Source organism: Chlorocebus sabaeus, chromosome 26 (assembly GCF_047675955.1).
Source record: "Chlorocebus sabaeus isolate Y175 chromosome 26, mChlSab1.0.hap1, whole genome shotgun sequence".
NCBI lineage: Eukaryota > Metazoa > Chordata > Mammalia > Primates > Cercopithecidae > Chlorocebus > Chlorocebus sabaeus.
The window spans coordinates 25089452-25105560 of record NC_132929.1 but is presented as its reverse complement, the minus strand read 5'-3'; the positions used below and the strand labels follow the sequence as shown (position 1 = coordinate 25105560).

At 34.5% G+C, this 16109-nt stretch overlaps 2 protein-coding genes across 8 annotated transcripts in view; one reads left to right on the top strand and one right to left on the bottom strand.

The window, feature by feature from the left end:
• Positions 1 to 13912, bottom strand: part of FGF7 (fibroblast growth factor 7) — a 65126-nt gene extending 51214 nt beyond the window's left edge. The window contains exons 1-2 of the mRNA XM_008016651.3: positions 13494 to 13912; positions 12350 to 12902 (exon numbers count right to left, since the gene is read on the bottom strand). Coding sequence (XP_008014842.1) covers positions 12350 to 12635 — 286 coding nt within the window. The 5' untranslated portion in view covers positions 12636 to 12902; positions 13494 to 13912. The remainder of the gene's footprint in view (positions 1 to 12349; positions 12903 to 13493) is intronic.
• The window catches only part of FAM227B (family with sequence similarity 227 member B), a 521377-nt gene that overhangs the window by 401027 nt on the left and 104241 nt on the right, over positions 1 to 16109 (top strand). The window lies entirely within an intron of this gene.

The following is a 16109-nucleotide window of genomic DNA, read 5'->3' as shown; positions in this document are numbered from 1 at the left end:
AGGTCATATTACAGAGAAGAAAATTTCAGTTGTTTATGTTTCCTCAGATGCAAATTATCCCACTGCTTGATACAAATTAATATGCGATGTTTTAATAGTACCAGTGACAGTATAGTGATACATACGGTGATACTAAAACTATGCTTTGGAGTTAAACCTACTTGAATTCACATCCCAACTTTGACAGTTACTAGCTATGTAACCTAGAGCAAGTTACTTAACTCTGTGAGCCAAAGTTCCCCCATCTGCAAATGAGCATAAGTCTGGCCACCTAATAAGAGTCCTGGAGGCCGGGCGCAGTGGCTCACGCCTGTAATCCCAGCACTTTGGGAGGCCGAGACGGGCAGATCACGAGGTCAGGAGATCGAGACCATCCTGGCCAACACGGTGAAACCCCGTTTCTACTAAAAATATAAAAACTTAGCCCGGTGTGGCCGCGTGCGCCTGTAGTCCCAGCTACTCGGGAGGCTGAGGCAGGAGAATGGCGTGAACCTGGAAGGCGGAGCTTGCAGTGAGCCTTCAGTGAGATCGCGCCACTGCACCCCAGCCTGGGCGACAGAGAGAGACTCCGTCTCAAAAATTAATAAATAAATAGCCCTGTGAATATTAAATTTAATAATGTATATAAAGTATTCAACATGGTGCCAGGCACATAGAAACCACTCACACATTTAATTTTTGTTGTAGTAGTCATTTTTGTTATCTTAATATTAATAGCCCATGTTTTCATTGAGGGAAAAAAATGTTACTTAAAAATGTCTCATTTTTCCTCTTCAAAGTCTCTCAGTAACCAGCTTGTGTTGATTATAAGAAAGCTGGAAGGTTTAAAGCAGGATTCTGTATATCAACTTCTTGCTCCTTAATATACAATGATGTTAATCACACAGTAGAATCATCAGACCTACTGTGCAATATCTAATCTTTGTAAGTTAACTGACTACTCAAATATTTTCAGAAGACAATCAACATTGCATGCAAAGGTTCTCGATAGGATCATTTGAAACGCTGGCTAATTCTGAACACCTGTCTTCCTTCATTAAAAAGAACAACATCTAAATAGGAAGTAAAACAGGCCCTTGTAATTTCAAAACAGTTAGAACTTATATACCAGCAAACTTATCAAGCTGGCCAATTTCCTGAGGGTCTTTTTTTCTTCCGTGAAATGAAGTCTTCAACAGTGTAATTACAAGCTTATGGTATGGAGATATTTTGAGAATTAATCAGAATGGAATAAAGTACTCTGTACCAATTTCAATGTTGACATATGTATTTTTAAATAATTAACATTATTCTAATTATATACTTATATTTATTCACTCAATAAAAATGTTCCCAGTTGTACATTGTAAGATTTTGCATAGACTAAATTAAAAGATTCATGGCAACAGTAACAAATTTACTTCTATACAGTGCAGTAATTTTAGTGGTAATATTAATTTGAATACCTAATAAAGTACTAAATAGTACTTCAAAAAATCATAAATTTTAAATTACAACTTAGCAACTATGATATAGATTTATGCTCATCTTCTTTGGGATATCTATTATTATTCAATATCTGGCCATCTTCCAGCTAGTTAAGAGAAAATTTGAAGACCAAATTTGGCCAGAATCTTTTCAAAGCTGAAAGCACTTCTGTGTGCCTGTTAAACATCCAACATTATTTTATAACACATTATTTATACAAGAAAGGAGGTGAGCCTAATTTTTCAAAAACAAAGACTTATCAGTAGTTTTATGAAAGTAGCATACTTCATGAATTAGAGGGCATAAAACTATGCACAGCTGCTTGACTAATCAGTGTCTTGATTACATAGTTGAAACAGGTGATCCAGTGCTCATGGTAGTAAAAGTATGTCTTAAAGAATGTGGTAGATAACCTTCATAATTTTGTCCTTACGCGCCAAACATATGACTCAAAATTATTATTTTTCTCACGTTTTAGAAACTGTTAGGGAAAAAAACTCCATAAAAATAACTTCAATTTTACAGTGATTATTTGTCAACAACTGACATAGGCAAGTTACACTTGTGATCAAAGATTAAAAAGGCATTAAAAAGTGAAAAATATGCAGTTATTCAGAAAAAAAATATTATTCTAATTGAATTATGCCTTCAAAATTTCCCTTTAAAGGAACGTTGAGAAATTGGTTACCTTTTTTTTAATTAATTCAACAAATAATCTTTGATATTTTCCCTTGCCAGATTGAGTATACACAGTCAACAAATTCACAGTCTATGTTTTTAGAGACTTTAAGTTGCTGGTAGTTATGTTTTTAATAAACAGAGCAATCATTCAAAGCATGCAAATTAATAAATAGTAAATGTTCCTATATTTTTTATAGAAAAAAAGAAGTTTTACCTTGGTGAGTTTAACATTGATACTTGGAAAGATGCTAAATCACTTTTCATTTCCCAGTCTTGCAGTGCTGTTACTACCAAACATCTCCAAAAAGCATCTCCTCTGAGGATAATACATCTGTCCTCTATCTTTTGTCCTATTCATCCTTCAGGCCATTTCCTCTCCGAAAAGATTTCCAGGCCCTGCTCCTTGTGTTGGGTTAGACAGCCCACGATGTGCTCTAAACTTATCCACTCTGATTTGGAGTTCTTCCTTGACTCCCAACTGTGAATTCTGTAAAAGCATGGACTGTATATTTGTTTACTATTGTATTCTTAATCTAGCAAAAGGAGGTACAAATAACTTGGTTGAATTAATTTTAAAAAATAAAAAAGTCACTAGCCTTTAAAATTTTGCATATCTTCATTAGTCATGCAAACAAAGGAGGAAACTATGTAGCACCTACAAGTGACCTTCCTATGAGAGCTGCCTCGATATGAACCAGACAAACTAGGTCTCTGGTCAGAAGTACAGTTAGAGACCTCGTAAGATACCAAAAGACTCCTGAAGATCAGGCTACTGGCACTAAAACAAATTGAGAGTGGATTCACCAACTTTCTCGACTTCTTCCCAATTCTCTCTTCCTATACATATGCCCTCTCCTCCCTTCAGTGCAGATCACCAACTCCAGGATCCATATTAGTAGGCAGACCCCTTCCCCCAAATTATCAGTCCACTGCTTGTTTTCTAGTATAGCTCATTTAATTATTAAAGGCTTTGTCTCTTTTTGTCTCTAATGCAGATATTCCTTAAACCAATGTCAACTATGAATTACTATTTTTTTTTCTATTTATAGTTTTTGGTATGCATGGATTAGCTGGCATTCAGGTGGGAACAAGAATGGGTGTCATGGAGGCCACGGCTCCTCTAGAATTGGTCTTCACTATGCCCTGCCAATCAACCTTCCAGTGTCACCAGTGATAACTGTGTCTGCTTATATAGTTGGACTCTACAATAAACCAAAATTTCCACTAGTTCCTTGAAATCACCTAGAAAGACATCAAATCAAATTGGTCCTGGAGGCCAATTTTTTTTAATGATAGAGAATGAAAGGGAAGTGAGGTGTATTTCTCTTTTATTTCAGCAAGGCTTTTAATTCTTGCCCACATTAAATTTTCGTGATAATTTAGCAATCTATTTCTTATTTACAACTAATTTTAAATGTGTAATAAATTAAAGGATAAATATATTGCGTGATCACCAATCTTTCTCCCCTTTTTCACCCTTGCACCTCTTACATTGGGCTAAGTGCTGCTGCTTCTACCACTGGAAGATTAAAAAAAATAAAAAGTAAGATATGGTACTTATTTTCCCAGAACTGACATTCTAGTGACAGTGCCAAATGCAAACAGAAAGAACTGTAAGACAAGGCAGATGTGCTATGCACAGGTAGAAAAGCAATTGGAGCATAGGAAGAGAATAAGACCATTACTGGCTCTGTATTTAAAATCTCAAATAATTGATTTCTTCAGAGAATATGGAGATTAATTCATTAAATTTGTAGTGCTTTCATCAGATTATGTTAAATTTCTAAATAATTTTTAGCCAGTAAATGAAACTTATTTCTTTATTGAAATAATTGAAATGGCAACAACTTTTGCTCCAACTACTTTTTTGAAAAGTAAAAGTTTATTGTTTTAGGTACATACAGTAAGAATTTTCCAATCATATTAGGATCCTAAAGCATTTTAAGGTTATGGCATAGGAAATGTTTTTAGTCAGTTTATTGGTGGCCCAAATAATAGCTGTTGGGCATGATTTCTTGTTACAGGAGGGTGGTCCTATAAATCTGCTCAGAACTCAGAAAGAATGTTAAATTAGGCTTAAATCCCACTGCAAATCCCTGGATTTCTGTCCGGTATTCATGCACAAAATACTACTCTAATAGTCTGAAATCATATGTAATCTTCTGACTTTGGCATATGTGCTTAGTTGGTCATTATTAAAATGTTGATTCAGGTCAATTGTATAGTTTTTTTTTTTATATTTGGTTCAAACAATTTAGTGGCGACTTCATTTAGTTCTCAACAACGCTGAAGATAGATCCTTAGACAATAGCTCTCAAGTTGAAATTTAATAAAATTTAAATATCCTACCCAAACCAGGGACTGAGAATGGAGGTGAGGGAGAGGAGGAGTGTTATGTTGTCAAATAAGTTTAAGAAATCATGTATACTCTTTTACTAGAGTTTTTAAAATTCACATTAGTATAGTATAGACTCGGAGAAATTCTGCTGAAAAAAAAATTGTTCAATTTTATTTAACCTAGTATTTCCCAGTGGGTTAGTTAGAGAAGCCGTGCTGCAGCAAACAGCCTTAATATGTCAAGGGGCACTAGTGTTATAACGAAACACAGTTTGGAAATATTACCTTAAGAAAATTCTGCAAGCTGAGTTCATTCTAAATTTGGTCTCAAACCATTTTCTTAGCATTACTTACAGTTACATCTAAAATTCAAATAGCCAGATAAAATGGGAAATATTACAATAGAATATAATAAATATGATATTTGAGGATGTTGAAACATGTCTTATTTCTCTTATATGACATTAATCTTAAAAATAAATTCAGTTTCAGAATAATTCTGAATAATTAATAAGCAAAGATTATTACAGTTTTTGGCACAAAATCAACTAAGAGATTCAGACCTATTTGAGTTATACCTATAATAATCTATTATCTTTTCAACCCCTCTGTATTATTATCTGAAATTATTATTTCTATTTCTAGTTAAATCCAACCCCCAGCATTTTAGCGGTTTTGTTTTTTCCCTCTACTCTCTTGTCATTCTATTGTCCTCATTCTTTAAGTGCATCAATAAAGTTAGTGGAGCTATATTTTATGAGAAACTTTGCTTCATTTTAAGTTTACAGAAGATTTAAAATCCATAAATTTTTATATAAATTATTTTTCCTTTTCTCTTTTACTCTTTTTCCTCCTGTTCACAAAGATGTTTTCTTCCTCTTTATTTTTAGATGGACACTAGCTAATGACTCTATCAAGTACTCATGACCACTCCAGTAGAAGAGATTACTTTCTTCTGGAGGGAAGTTAACTAAGCAACTGGAGAATCTCTAGAGCCAGTTATCCCCAGTATATATCAAATTTTTTTCATCTGAGAATGATGTTGCCTGCCTAAAGACAAGGTTTTACCTGGGCAAGGATACTGAATAATTCTCCTCTGTCACTCCCCATCTTAATCACTTTGTCTGTGTGTATTACTACACACACCCATTCATACACATAGTTGAACTTTAATGACATTTTTGTTAAGTGAATTTGACACAACTTCTCTACTAAAGATATGTCCAGATATAATCTCAAATGTAGACATAAAACTTGGTCCAAAAGCAGTTAAACATTCAGTAACTCTTTAACATAGTTTTCCAAATCATTTGAAAGGCAGAAGATTTTCATTTACAACCTATTTGAGGGGTAAAAATGTTAGATATTGTTTAGTAAAAGAGTTTACATTGAAGTCTATTTCATTGAACAAGAATTATTTTTCTCCATATTACTTAAATATACATAATTTTATTGTGTGATATATATAAAATTTAAAAATGGAAAAGTATTGTATTCAAATAGTGATGTTAGAAAAGTTATTGTGCTACCAAAAATTGTCTGATACAAAGGAAGAAAGCTATTATCCTTAGAAAACAAACAAAAAAAAGCTTTGCCTTAATGTTGTGCATCATTCCAATCTTAAAAAGAGAACAATCCTCTAGCTTTTCGTCCTTTCTCTGATCTGGATAGACCCTTGCTATGGTTTGAATGTCCCCTCCAAAACTCATGTTGAAATTTAATTGCCATTGTGATGGTATTAAGAGATGGGACCATTAAGAGGTGATTAGGCCATGAAGGCTTCAACCTCCTGAATAATGTCGTTTTCTCAGAAGTGGGTTATCAAGAGAGTGGGTTGTTACAAAAAATTATTTCAGCCCTGTCTGTCTCATACTCTCTTACTCTCATACGTTCTTGCCCTTCTATCTTCCACCATGGAATGACACAGCAAGCAGGCCCTTGCCAGATGCCATTACCTTGATATTGGACTTCCAAGCCTCCAGAACTGTGAAGAATAAGTTTCTTTTCTTTATAAATTATCCAGTCTGCAGTATTCTCTTATATCAACACAAAGCAGACTAAGCCAACCCTCTAGAATTGTGGTTCCCTCCCCCTGGGTTTCCTCGGCTGGAGGTTGTCTCCTTAAATCTCTGCCTTTGAACTTGGTGGTGTGGCCATGTTCGTGAGATCCTAATCTGGGGGCATCTGAGTTCATAGTCATAAGGTGGCTCATTTAAGTGCAGAATAAGCAGACATTGAGGTCTGTACTCCAAGTACCCTGCTGCAATACCACTTTAAAGTGTCAGACCTGCCTGTCATTGTGAGACTATGGCACAGAATTATTCTTCCCTGCAGCTAACTCATTCACCAAAGCAGTCTTCTTAACATAGTAGCTACAGAGCTGTCATCACGTGCATTTCCAGGCCAGTTCACCAAATGCTGGAGCCACTAAGATTTGTCAGAGAGGTCAAATGAGCCCAGAAGAACCCTCTCGGTGCATGATTCAGAGATTTATGCCTAATCATGCCTATTTCAAAATCATCTAGGGTTCAAGTTAACTTTGAATTGCTCTACAGGGTCTGAAACATTCCCAAGACACCTGAGGTGGTCCAGGCTGAATTAGAATTCTTGGTCTCCATAAGCAGTGGTGTGCAACCTTAGCTGCACTTTAGATTAATCATTGGCGAACTTTGACAAATACTAATGCGTGGTCCTTCCGCCTTTGTGAGATTCTGACTTAATTCCCCAGCAATCTAATGTGATCCCCTTAGCCCAGTGGTTCTCATCCTTGGCAGCATGTCAGAATTATCTGGGGAGCTTTTAAAATTCCTAATGCCAAGACTGTACCTCAGATCAATTTAATGACAGCTTTTTTGTGGGTGGAACCTGGCATCAGTATTTTTTTTAAGTTCCCCAGCTGATTGTAATATTTAGACAAGGTTGAGAAATAGAAAAATCTAGAAAAGGCAACCCTTTCAATATATCTAAGAGCTGACTTCTTCCATTCTCTGTAATTCACTTGGGCCTCTGAATGCTCTAAAACTGTAGGCTAAAGAGTTATTGTACAGCTGAGTCATAAGGGTCAGTCTAGATGAGGATTTACAAAAGAGACAAGAGATGATAAGTGCCAGGCACTTCATAAGTGCCAGGCATATGTGATAGCCAAAAAGAAAAGATTACAAAATTAAAAACTAATCAAAGAATAGCTAATATTTCCAAATCTGCTCCCCAGCAATTTTATCCATTCTCCACCATTTAAAGCCGTAACAAGTTACTTAAGGGAATACAGGTCACCAGTTCTACAAGATTCTACCTTGTCCATAATTGCTAGGATTTTGGTTCGACTGCATAGATATGTTACTTATTATCTATTTTTTTAAAGGGAGAGATTGTCCTTACATTGCTATTTTTGATTCTGATAATGTGAATTATTGTTCTGTTAGATAACTTGCTAAGAACTGTTTCAAATATGAGCAAATTTACTGTCTCCATATTCAGAGGCGATATGTGTATTTGCTAGCTTCTAACAGACATTATTGTTAAGTAGGAGCCTATCCAAAGAATTGTTGACCAATGAGTCGCTGAAGGTTTTGTAGCCAAAGTCAAATTCAGCAACGCTGTGTTTATTTGCCTTTTGCCAATTGTTAGGCCATATCCCATCACAGTCTAACAGTCCAAAAGAGAATATTGCCAAATCACTGGCCAATTTTCAGAACGGCTAACCCTTTTCTTGCTATGGAACTAACAATGCTTCATTAAAACCAAGTGAGGCAATTTATGACTTCTTAAAAGGAGAAGATGATATTGCCTATTATTGGGAAGAGCACAACTTTTTAGTAATTAGATACCAAAAGCAAGAAAATTATCCTGAGGGATTGGATTCTGTCTTCCACATCTGTCTCTCAAGGCGGTCACTGAGTGCCCAGTGCACTGCTGCTGTCTCTCACTCGGCACCTCAGTACTCAGCTTAAACAGCAGTGTTATTTCTGTCAGGTGCAGAATGATAGCCTCTGTCTGCTGTTGGACTGCCTAGTGCAGCAGTTATCTAAATTCACCCTCTGATCTTGTCCCTACGGGGAGAGCTCTGACAACAAAAGTGGAAGTATTGACCATTCATTTCGCCCTTTAATGATGTTCTCAGTGCTCTTCTTCTGCAGAGAAAATGAACATTTACTTCATTTTGAATGTGTACTTCGGAAGGACATTTTATGCTTTTAGTATTCTTATTATTAGTTAAGGTTAGGTACCAGTTTCATCACCTGGAAACCTACTGTTAGGTTAAATGTGAAAGCACCAGAGAGACAAGTAAAGGGGAGAGACTTTCTGCCTCCTGGGTAACAGTAGAACGCAATCCTTATGACCAGTTCTCTCGTAACAGCTTCTATCCCCTCAAGAGTCAGAAATGTGGTCCAGTATCTCTTGGATTCTCATGAATTCCCCCATCTTCATAGTTCTTATTTGTATGTCTACTAATGTGTCTTATTTCCATTGGGTTCCTTGGTGCACTCTTTCTGTAATATATTCATTCACATCTAAACTTAAAGTATTTCACAAAACAACACAGTAATTAAGGTAAGACTAAAGTAAGTGACAACCTCACAATCCAGGATACTTAAGTAATTTTTTTAAATTCCCTAAAGCTATGAGACATGAGCAGTCACATCCACTTGCCCACCACTCCCTTTCCTTTCTCTGTGCCCTCCATCCATCTACCCCAGCCCAAAACATTCTGGAAGCAGAATTAAACATCTAGATATTTTACTTCTCTTGCTAGCTCCAATTCATATTTACTAGTATCTTAAAAACCACATTCCTGTGTGGAAGCTGTGCTTCTGCTGGTGAGGTGAGTAGTCCTCTGAAGCCTATTGACATTCTCAGGTCAGTTCTCTTTCATTCAAAAAAATGTCATGAGAAAAGATTGGGAACTTTCTGATGGTAACCAAAAGAACAATTATATTTTGCATAGCTGGCATATTACTTTTCATGTAAAACTTTATCTTCCAAGGCACTAAAATCTATACCAACTTAAAGGACCTCCAAAGAAAGGTGATTGACAACCTGTTGAAAAAATTTAAGGCATCAAAACATTGAAAATGAAATTCTGAGTTGGATTCTGATCTTTACCACTTTCTGAATCCTGCTGCATTTCATTCTAGTAGACAATCCAATTACCTTTTACTCTCATTTTAATGAAAATAGGAAGGATACATTCTTTCTTTCATTTATTTGTTCATTCATTCAATTAATGATTGAGGAATGTAAACAACCTTCAAATGTCGTAATTTCAAATTTCCATTCTTGTTATCTTAAACAAATTCTCGAGCATTTTTTTTAACCTGTATTTCCTAATATAGCAGCTTCAACTTCACATGTGTCAATTAGCACATTTATGTATGGACATTCACTCTTAAAATTATTATAGTAAGGCTACCCTTCAAATAATAGGAAATGGCTATCAGAATTTTCTTCTAACATGTTACTCTCCATATATTCTTCATTGTAGCATTTCCTTCTGTACCTAAGGACTTCCTATAGAAAAAAAAAGGGGGGGCTTTATCCTCTTTTTAACTTTGGAGAAATCTTACTGACTCCTTCTCCAATAAGATAGCCACATAACCTGACAACAGTTTTAGGGTTTACTTAAAGGATTCTGATGAAAGTTTTCTTTTCCAGGATAATTAATAGTATATACTGTATATACAGCCTATTAAAAAGTTTATAGAAGTAAAAATTATTTACATGATGTTTATCTTGTCTTTTTAGTACACTGGTATTGTGACATTCTAATTTATAACAATATAGGGTGACTGCCTTTTTTTTCTTTTGTATTATAGAATTGGTGTTAGAGGAGACGGTTTACAAAATTGGCTTTAGGCTTACTCAAAGTTAGCACTAAATTGTGTTTCAAACTATAAAATAATTTTAGCATTTTATGTATGTGTACTACCTGAGTTTCATCGTTTCAAGAAATTTTAACACAACAAAATAAAATTTACATATGTGAATGTATTCCAATTGAAGATACTGTTGATCCTAATAGTATTATGCATACTATTCACTTTCACTGGATTTTACATCAACTTTTTTACTTTTTCATTACTTGGTAAAAGGATTCAAAAGGAGTAGTCAGCATATAGAATTCCACAGTTAAGGTTTGGTAACCTTATTACTATAATTTGAAATTAGTTTTAACAGCTCATCCTATCACTTCCATCTTATTCATTGTGTGAGATAATTATGCAATGGGTATGTAGGTTTCTTTATATTTATGAAATATACTCTGTGGTTTAAAATAGAATAGACTATAAGAACTGGAAAGTATCTTGGAAATCATCTGTACCTATCCCACATTTTATAGATGAAAACTCGAGGGTCAGAAAAACTAAGAAATTGTCCCCACATCATTCACAGACAGGGAGTTGACCCACGTGTCATAATTTTCACCTGGGCTCTGTCCTCTCCACCAGGTTTTATCATCCATGATAAATCTGAGTAACTTTTACATTAATTAATTATAAGGCAAATTCTGTTGCTCATATAGAAGTAGATATCAAAAAAATTTTCTCCAAGTAGTCATTTCCTTAGATAAACTTCAGTATAATCAGAATGGTCTTCTAGGACTAACATGATACCTTTGTTAATCTCGGTAATAGTAAATAATAATAATAAAACCATAACTGTCCAGTCATTAAAATGGCCTTAACATTCTGTATCAATTGTGGTTAAAAAGAAGGTCTTGGAAACATAATTCTCTGAAATTCCCATTTATTGGTTGATTAGTTCAGAACCCTAAAAGTCATTCAGTAAACAGGCAACAAAAGTTTGAGTAATTGCTACAAGCCTGGCTCTGTGATTTGCACATGTTTACACCAGTCTCCCCATGCATTCTTTTTCAAATGACTTTAACATAATTAATATGAACTTATATATTAATAACAATGTTGCCTGAGTGGTAGTAATGTAAACAAAATTTATTTTTACTAAATATTTTAAAACCTTAATGTATATGTTGAGGTGTGTATCTTGTTCCATTACATTTAATACTATTGAAGTTGGTTATTAATCATAACCATTTAATGCAAAACACAACCCTGGTATTTTAACATAAGAAGAATAACTGATTCTTGGGAAAAATATAAGGCTGTAAATTGAAAAACATGGAATTATCATCTCTTCCAGCTCATTTTTTTCCCTCACATTTATGTTTTTCTTAAGGTAGCATAGAACTTTTATGACATAAAAGATTTAGTTAAGGAAAATGTTAGGAGAGATCTGTTTTTCTGCATAAGTTGATAATTAACCTAATACAAGCTCATTATGACTCAAATGAATAAGGATACCACAGATTCCCTTCTATTTTATCATTATACAAAGGAATAGATGTATTATGCAAAGGAATGCATATCTTAGCACAGATTAAATATTTTAATTTACATCATGAAAATATTATTTCAAAGAAAATCAAATTAATAAAAATAAATTCCCTACTCTTTAAACTAGTGATAAGTAGCTTTTAGTGATAAATTATGAAATTCTAAATTAGATATCTTAATGAGTTTTGCTAGACAATATTAAGTCACATTTTGGTGTGAATAATATTATTTACATTTTGCTTAACTTATGAGCATTTTCAGGACAAGGAGTATGTATTTTCAAATGGGCTTGGATTATCAGGTCCAACTATAATATAAGTAGATTTGTCGTGTTCCAAGAGATATTTTTAGGGGCATAGTTCAACATAGTTCAATTTAGAGAAATTAGGTGACATTTTATTTAATTTTTTTTCCAAGAAGCAAAAGGAAGCTGAGAAAACACATCACCTGAAAATTGATCCATTAACAGATTGCTAAGGTTCATAAGCAGTACTTAAAATAAAATTACTTACTGTAATTATTCTTCATCTCTTGGGTCCCTTTTACTTTGCCTCTTTTATCAATCCTCAGATACCACTGTGTTCGACAGAAGAGTCTTCTCACTCTTATATCCCCTCCTTCCATGTAATCATAACTTCTTGTGTGTCGCTCAGGGCTGGAACAGTTCACATTTGTAGCCATTTGCTCTGGAGTCATGTCATTGCAAGCTAAAGATATAGTACCCACTAGACAGATAATGTGAAAGCATGATCTGTAGAGCAAAGTTGGCAGGATCCATGTCAGTATCCATTTGTGCATTATAGTGTAGTGCTCCGGGTGTTCATGAATAACATAATGAAAATTGAATCTTGAGTTGATTGTTACTCCTAGGTCATTGACCTCTTCCTATCTGTGAAGTGTAGATTGATTTAAGAAAGAGTAGTTGCTCTTTCCAAATTGTTAGCCTAATCCTTTTAGTTCCTGATAACAACACAGGATTCCTCTTTAAATAACTCTGTTGATAAATCCTCATAAAAACAGTTCGTAGTAAGTTCAGTTGCTGTGACGCTGTTTGCTATTTGACTTCTGTTTGCAATGAGAGATTAAGAATAGGGAGGGGAAGAGAGAGGAAGATAAAAATTGTATGTATAAATTTTAGTGGGTAAGTAGTAGTATAATATACAGTATAGGTTATTCTCTGAAGATACATTTAAAATAGCCTTCATAGAGGATGTCAAAATCTTTACCACTTTATGTGTAGATTTATAAAATTTATGCCTGAGTAGAGACAAAACAGAATATGACTGTACCATTCATTCCAATTGCTGTTTTGTGAGAACCATACTGCACTCAGAACTATTGATTTAAATTAAGTTTTTACAATTACCACTAACAAAGTATAAGTGCTTTCTCCCTAGGCTTCTTTATTATATGCTTTTACATTTGTGGTTAATCAATTATTTTCTCCTGAACTGCCCAGGTTTTTTAAGTTAAATGTCAGGATTGCTCTGGAGAATTTCAACCTTATCTTTATGTTCTACAGCATAATTACTATAGATAGTTACATGACTCAAAAATCTTGTAACTTTACTTTCCTGCTCAGTACTAAAATCAGAGAAAGATAAACTTTTAGAAAACATTCAGCATTGTTTTTAAAGACAAATAACAGTAACTTACTTGTTTTGTTGATAACAGCTGGATGTATAAGAATTCCATGTCTGTTGTCTGCCTTGTGCAACTTGAGCCTTTCTACTGTAGCTACAAACTATTTCTCAGCTGAAAAATTCTCCAGCAGAATCATAATTGTTTCCATAAATCAACGGGCAGGAGGATTTTCTCTCTGTGTGTGAGCGCGTGTGTGCTTGTGTGTGTGTGTGTGAGCCTTTTATTCAGGGCTTTTCGATAAATACCTTTGCTGACCTCATTGGAAGCAATTAAAACTTAGCCAGTGAGCTGTTAGTTGAATACAACAGCAAGAATAAAAGGAGGCTTGTATAGTATTCAATGGTCATGAGAGGGAGCTATGAACATGTTTTATGCTTAAATCTACAAGTGGGTACCTACTTTGTAGAAACAGATCTCTAGTTCTGAAGCAGTTAGAAGGGGAAAGGGAATTTTTTAAACCTTCTTTGCAATATAGAAGTTGTATTATACTTGGAAAATTATTCATTTGAACATATATATAGGGTTTTTTAATACTTAGAAAATCTTTTCCATAGCTTTATGATACATGCATTTCTTCAATTACTTCTTTGTGCTCAGAATGTTAGAACAATATATTAACTAACATATGAGTGCCTTAAAGCACTGTGTAGATAAGTTGAGTATTATCACATCATACAGAGACAATTCATTGAATATGAATATAAGTACAATTTTTATGTATTGTATTCCTAGGCTGAAAGTGAGAAGATCTAGATTCTTATTTGAGTTGGACCACTAATAACCGATATGACTTTGGGCAAGTCACCTGCTGTTCCAGAGTCTCAGCTGCTACATTTGTAAAATTGGTGTATTGGTCTAATGACTCTCTAGTGCTTTATAATTCCATGATCTATAACTTATCCTCACTGTTAATATAAGGAACAGGGCACCTACTTTTAAAAGCTATTATTCTTAAAAATTAAAAAGGAGGAAATGGTTTCGCATTGATTATCAGTGTTTGAATTTTGCTTCAGTAAGAATATTGTAATAATAAATGTTAATTGAGAGATGGAATTATAAGATGTATTGCTAAGGTAAATAAGAGTAAGCTATTTTCCTTTCCAGCATGAGTTCTCTCCTTTACTTCCTGTTCTGGTTTACATGAAGTAGTGGTCAAGTGTTGTATTAGATTCTTGGTGTAGAATAATTATGTTGTCTATCTAAATCAGTGTTAAGAAATATATTAAAATTATCTTTTTCATGTTATATACACCTCAACACACACACACACACACACACACACACACACACACACACACACACACACATTCTTCTCTACTTGAAATGTACTACTTTACCACCAGGTGGTGCATGTAGACCAAATAGGAAAAGGAAATTAAATCTACTCAACTGGATTATAGTTTATGTGATTTCTCTTTGTATCTCTCCCTTTAGGGAACAGAATCAAAAGCACAGAATAGTTCAGATGTACCCAGTTACTCTTTATATGCCAAATGTTGAACGTTCCACATTTATTAAAGCAGAGGAGGACAGACTCTTTAATAATTGCATCTGTTGAAAGCTAGAAAGCTGAAAACATCCCATCATGTATTCTCTAAAAGGAGGAAGAGAAGGAGGAAAGAAAACATAATGTTACTGTGTTCTGAATCACACTCCACTAGTTTCAGAGGTAGCAATAATGAGCAGGCTCAGAATTCCTGGGACTTAGATATTGCTTCTAAAGAAATAAAAGTCATCATTAGTAAGTTTACAGTGTAAAGATACTCAAGAGCTACTAAATCCATTTGTTCCATACTGATCCCATGGATTTTAAACCAAGAAATCAGTAAGTTAGAAGTCAACATTTGCTAACTAAATGCTAAATACTTAAAATAAATGGATAGTTTGTTAGCAAAGAGTGCTTAGTTCCTCCTTAATATCTGCTATATAGGATTGACTGTAAAATGGGAAACAAAAGGATAAAATTGTGATCTATGCACTTAAAGTGCATTAGATACTGTTACACTCTGTAATTTGGAAATATGATCCCAGTAATATTAATGAACAGATTAATCTCAACAAGGGAACTATATCAGTGGTTTAAATTCTTTGATTATCATTTTTCTTATTGGAGAATTATTAATTCAGGATGGGCCCACAATTCATTAGGACCACAGCTATAATGGAGAACCAAACTTAGATTTCACTGTGCCCTTATTGTGCTTATGCTTCTAAAGGAATTCTCCAGGAACTAAGAATAACTTTGGGTAACTGTAGATGGGGTAACCCTCTGGATATTTTAAGTTATACATTGGCAACCATTTGTTGCTCTTGTTTTAATAGACCTATAGTGATAGACTAAGCACAGAAATACTTTGAACCATTGTCTTTCTTTCATTATTTGTAGATTGAATTTTCTTTTTTTACACACCATTGCTGACTTGAAAGAATTAACCAGCACGGTGGCTCATGCCTGTAATCCCAGCATTTTGGGAGGCCAAGGCAGGAGGATCACTTGAGGTCAGGAGTTTGAGACCAGCCTGACCAACATTGCAAAACCCCATCTCTACTAAAAATACAAAAATTAGTTGCACACCTGTAATCCCAGCTCCTCTGGGGGCTGAGGTGGGAGAATCACTTCAGTCTGGG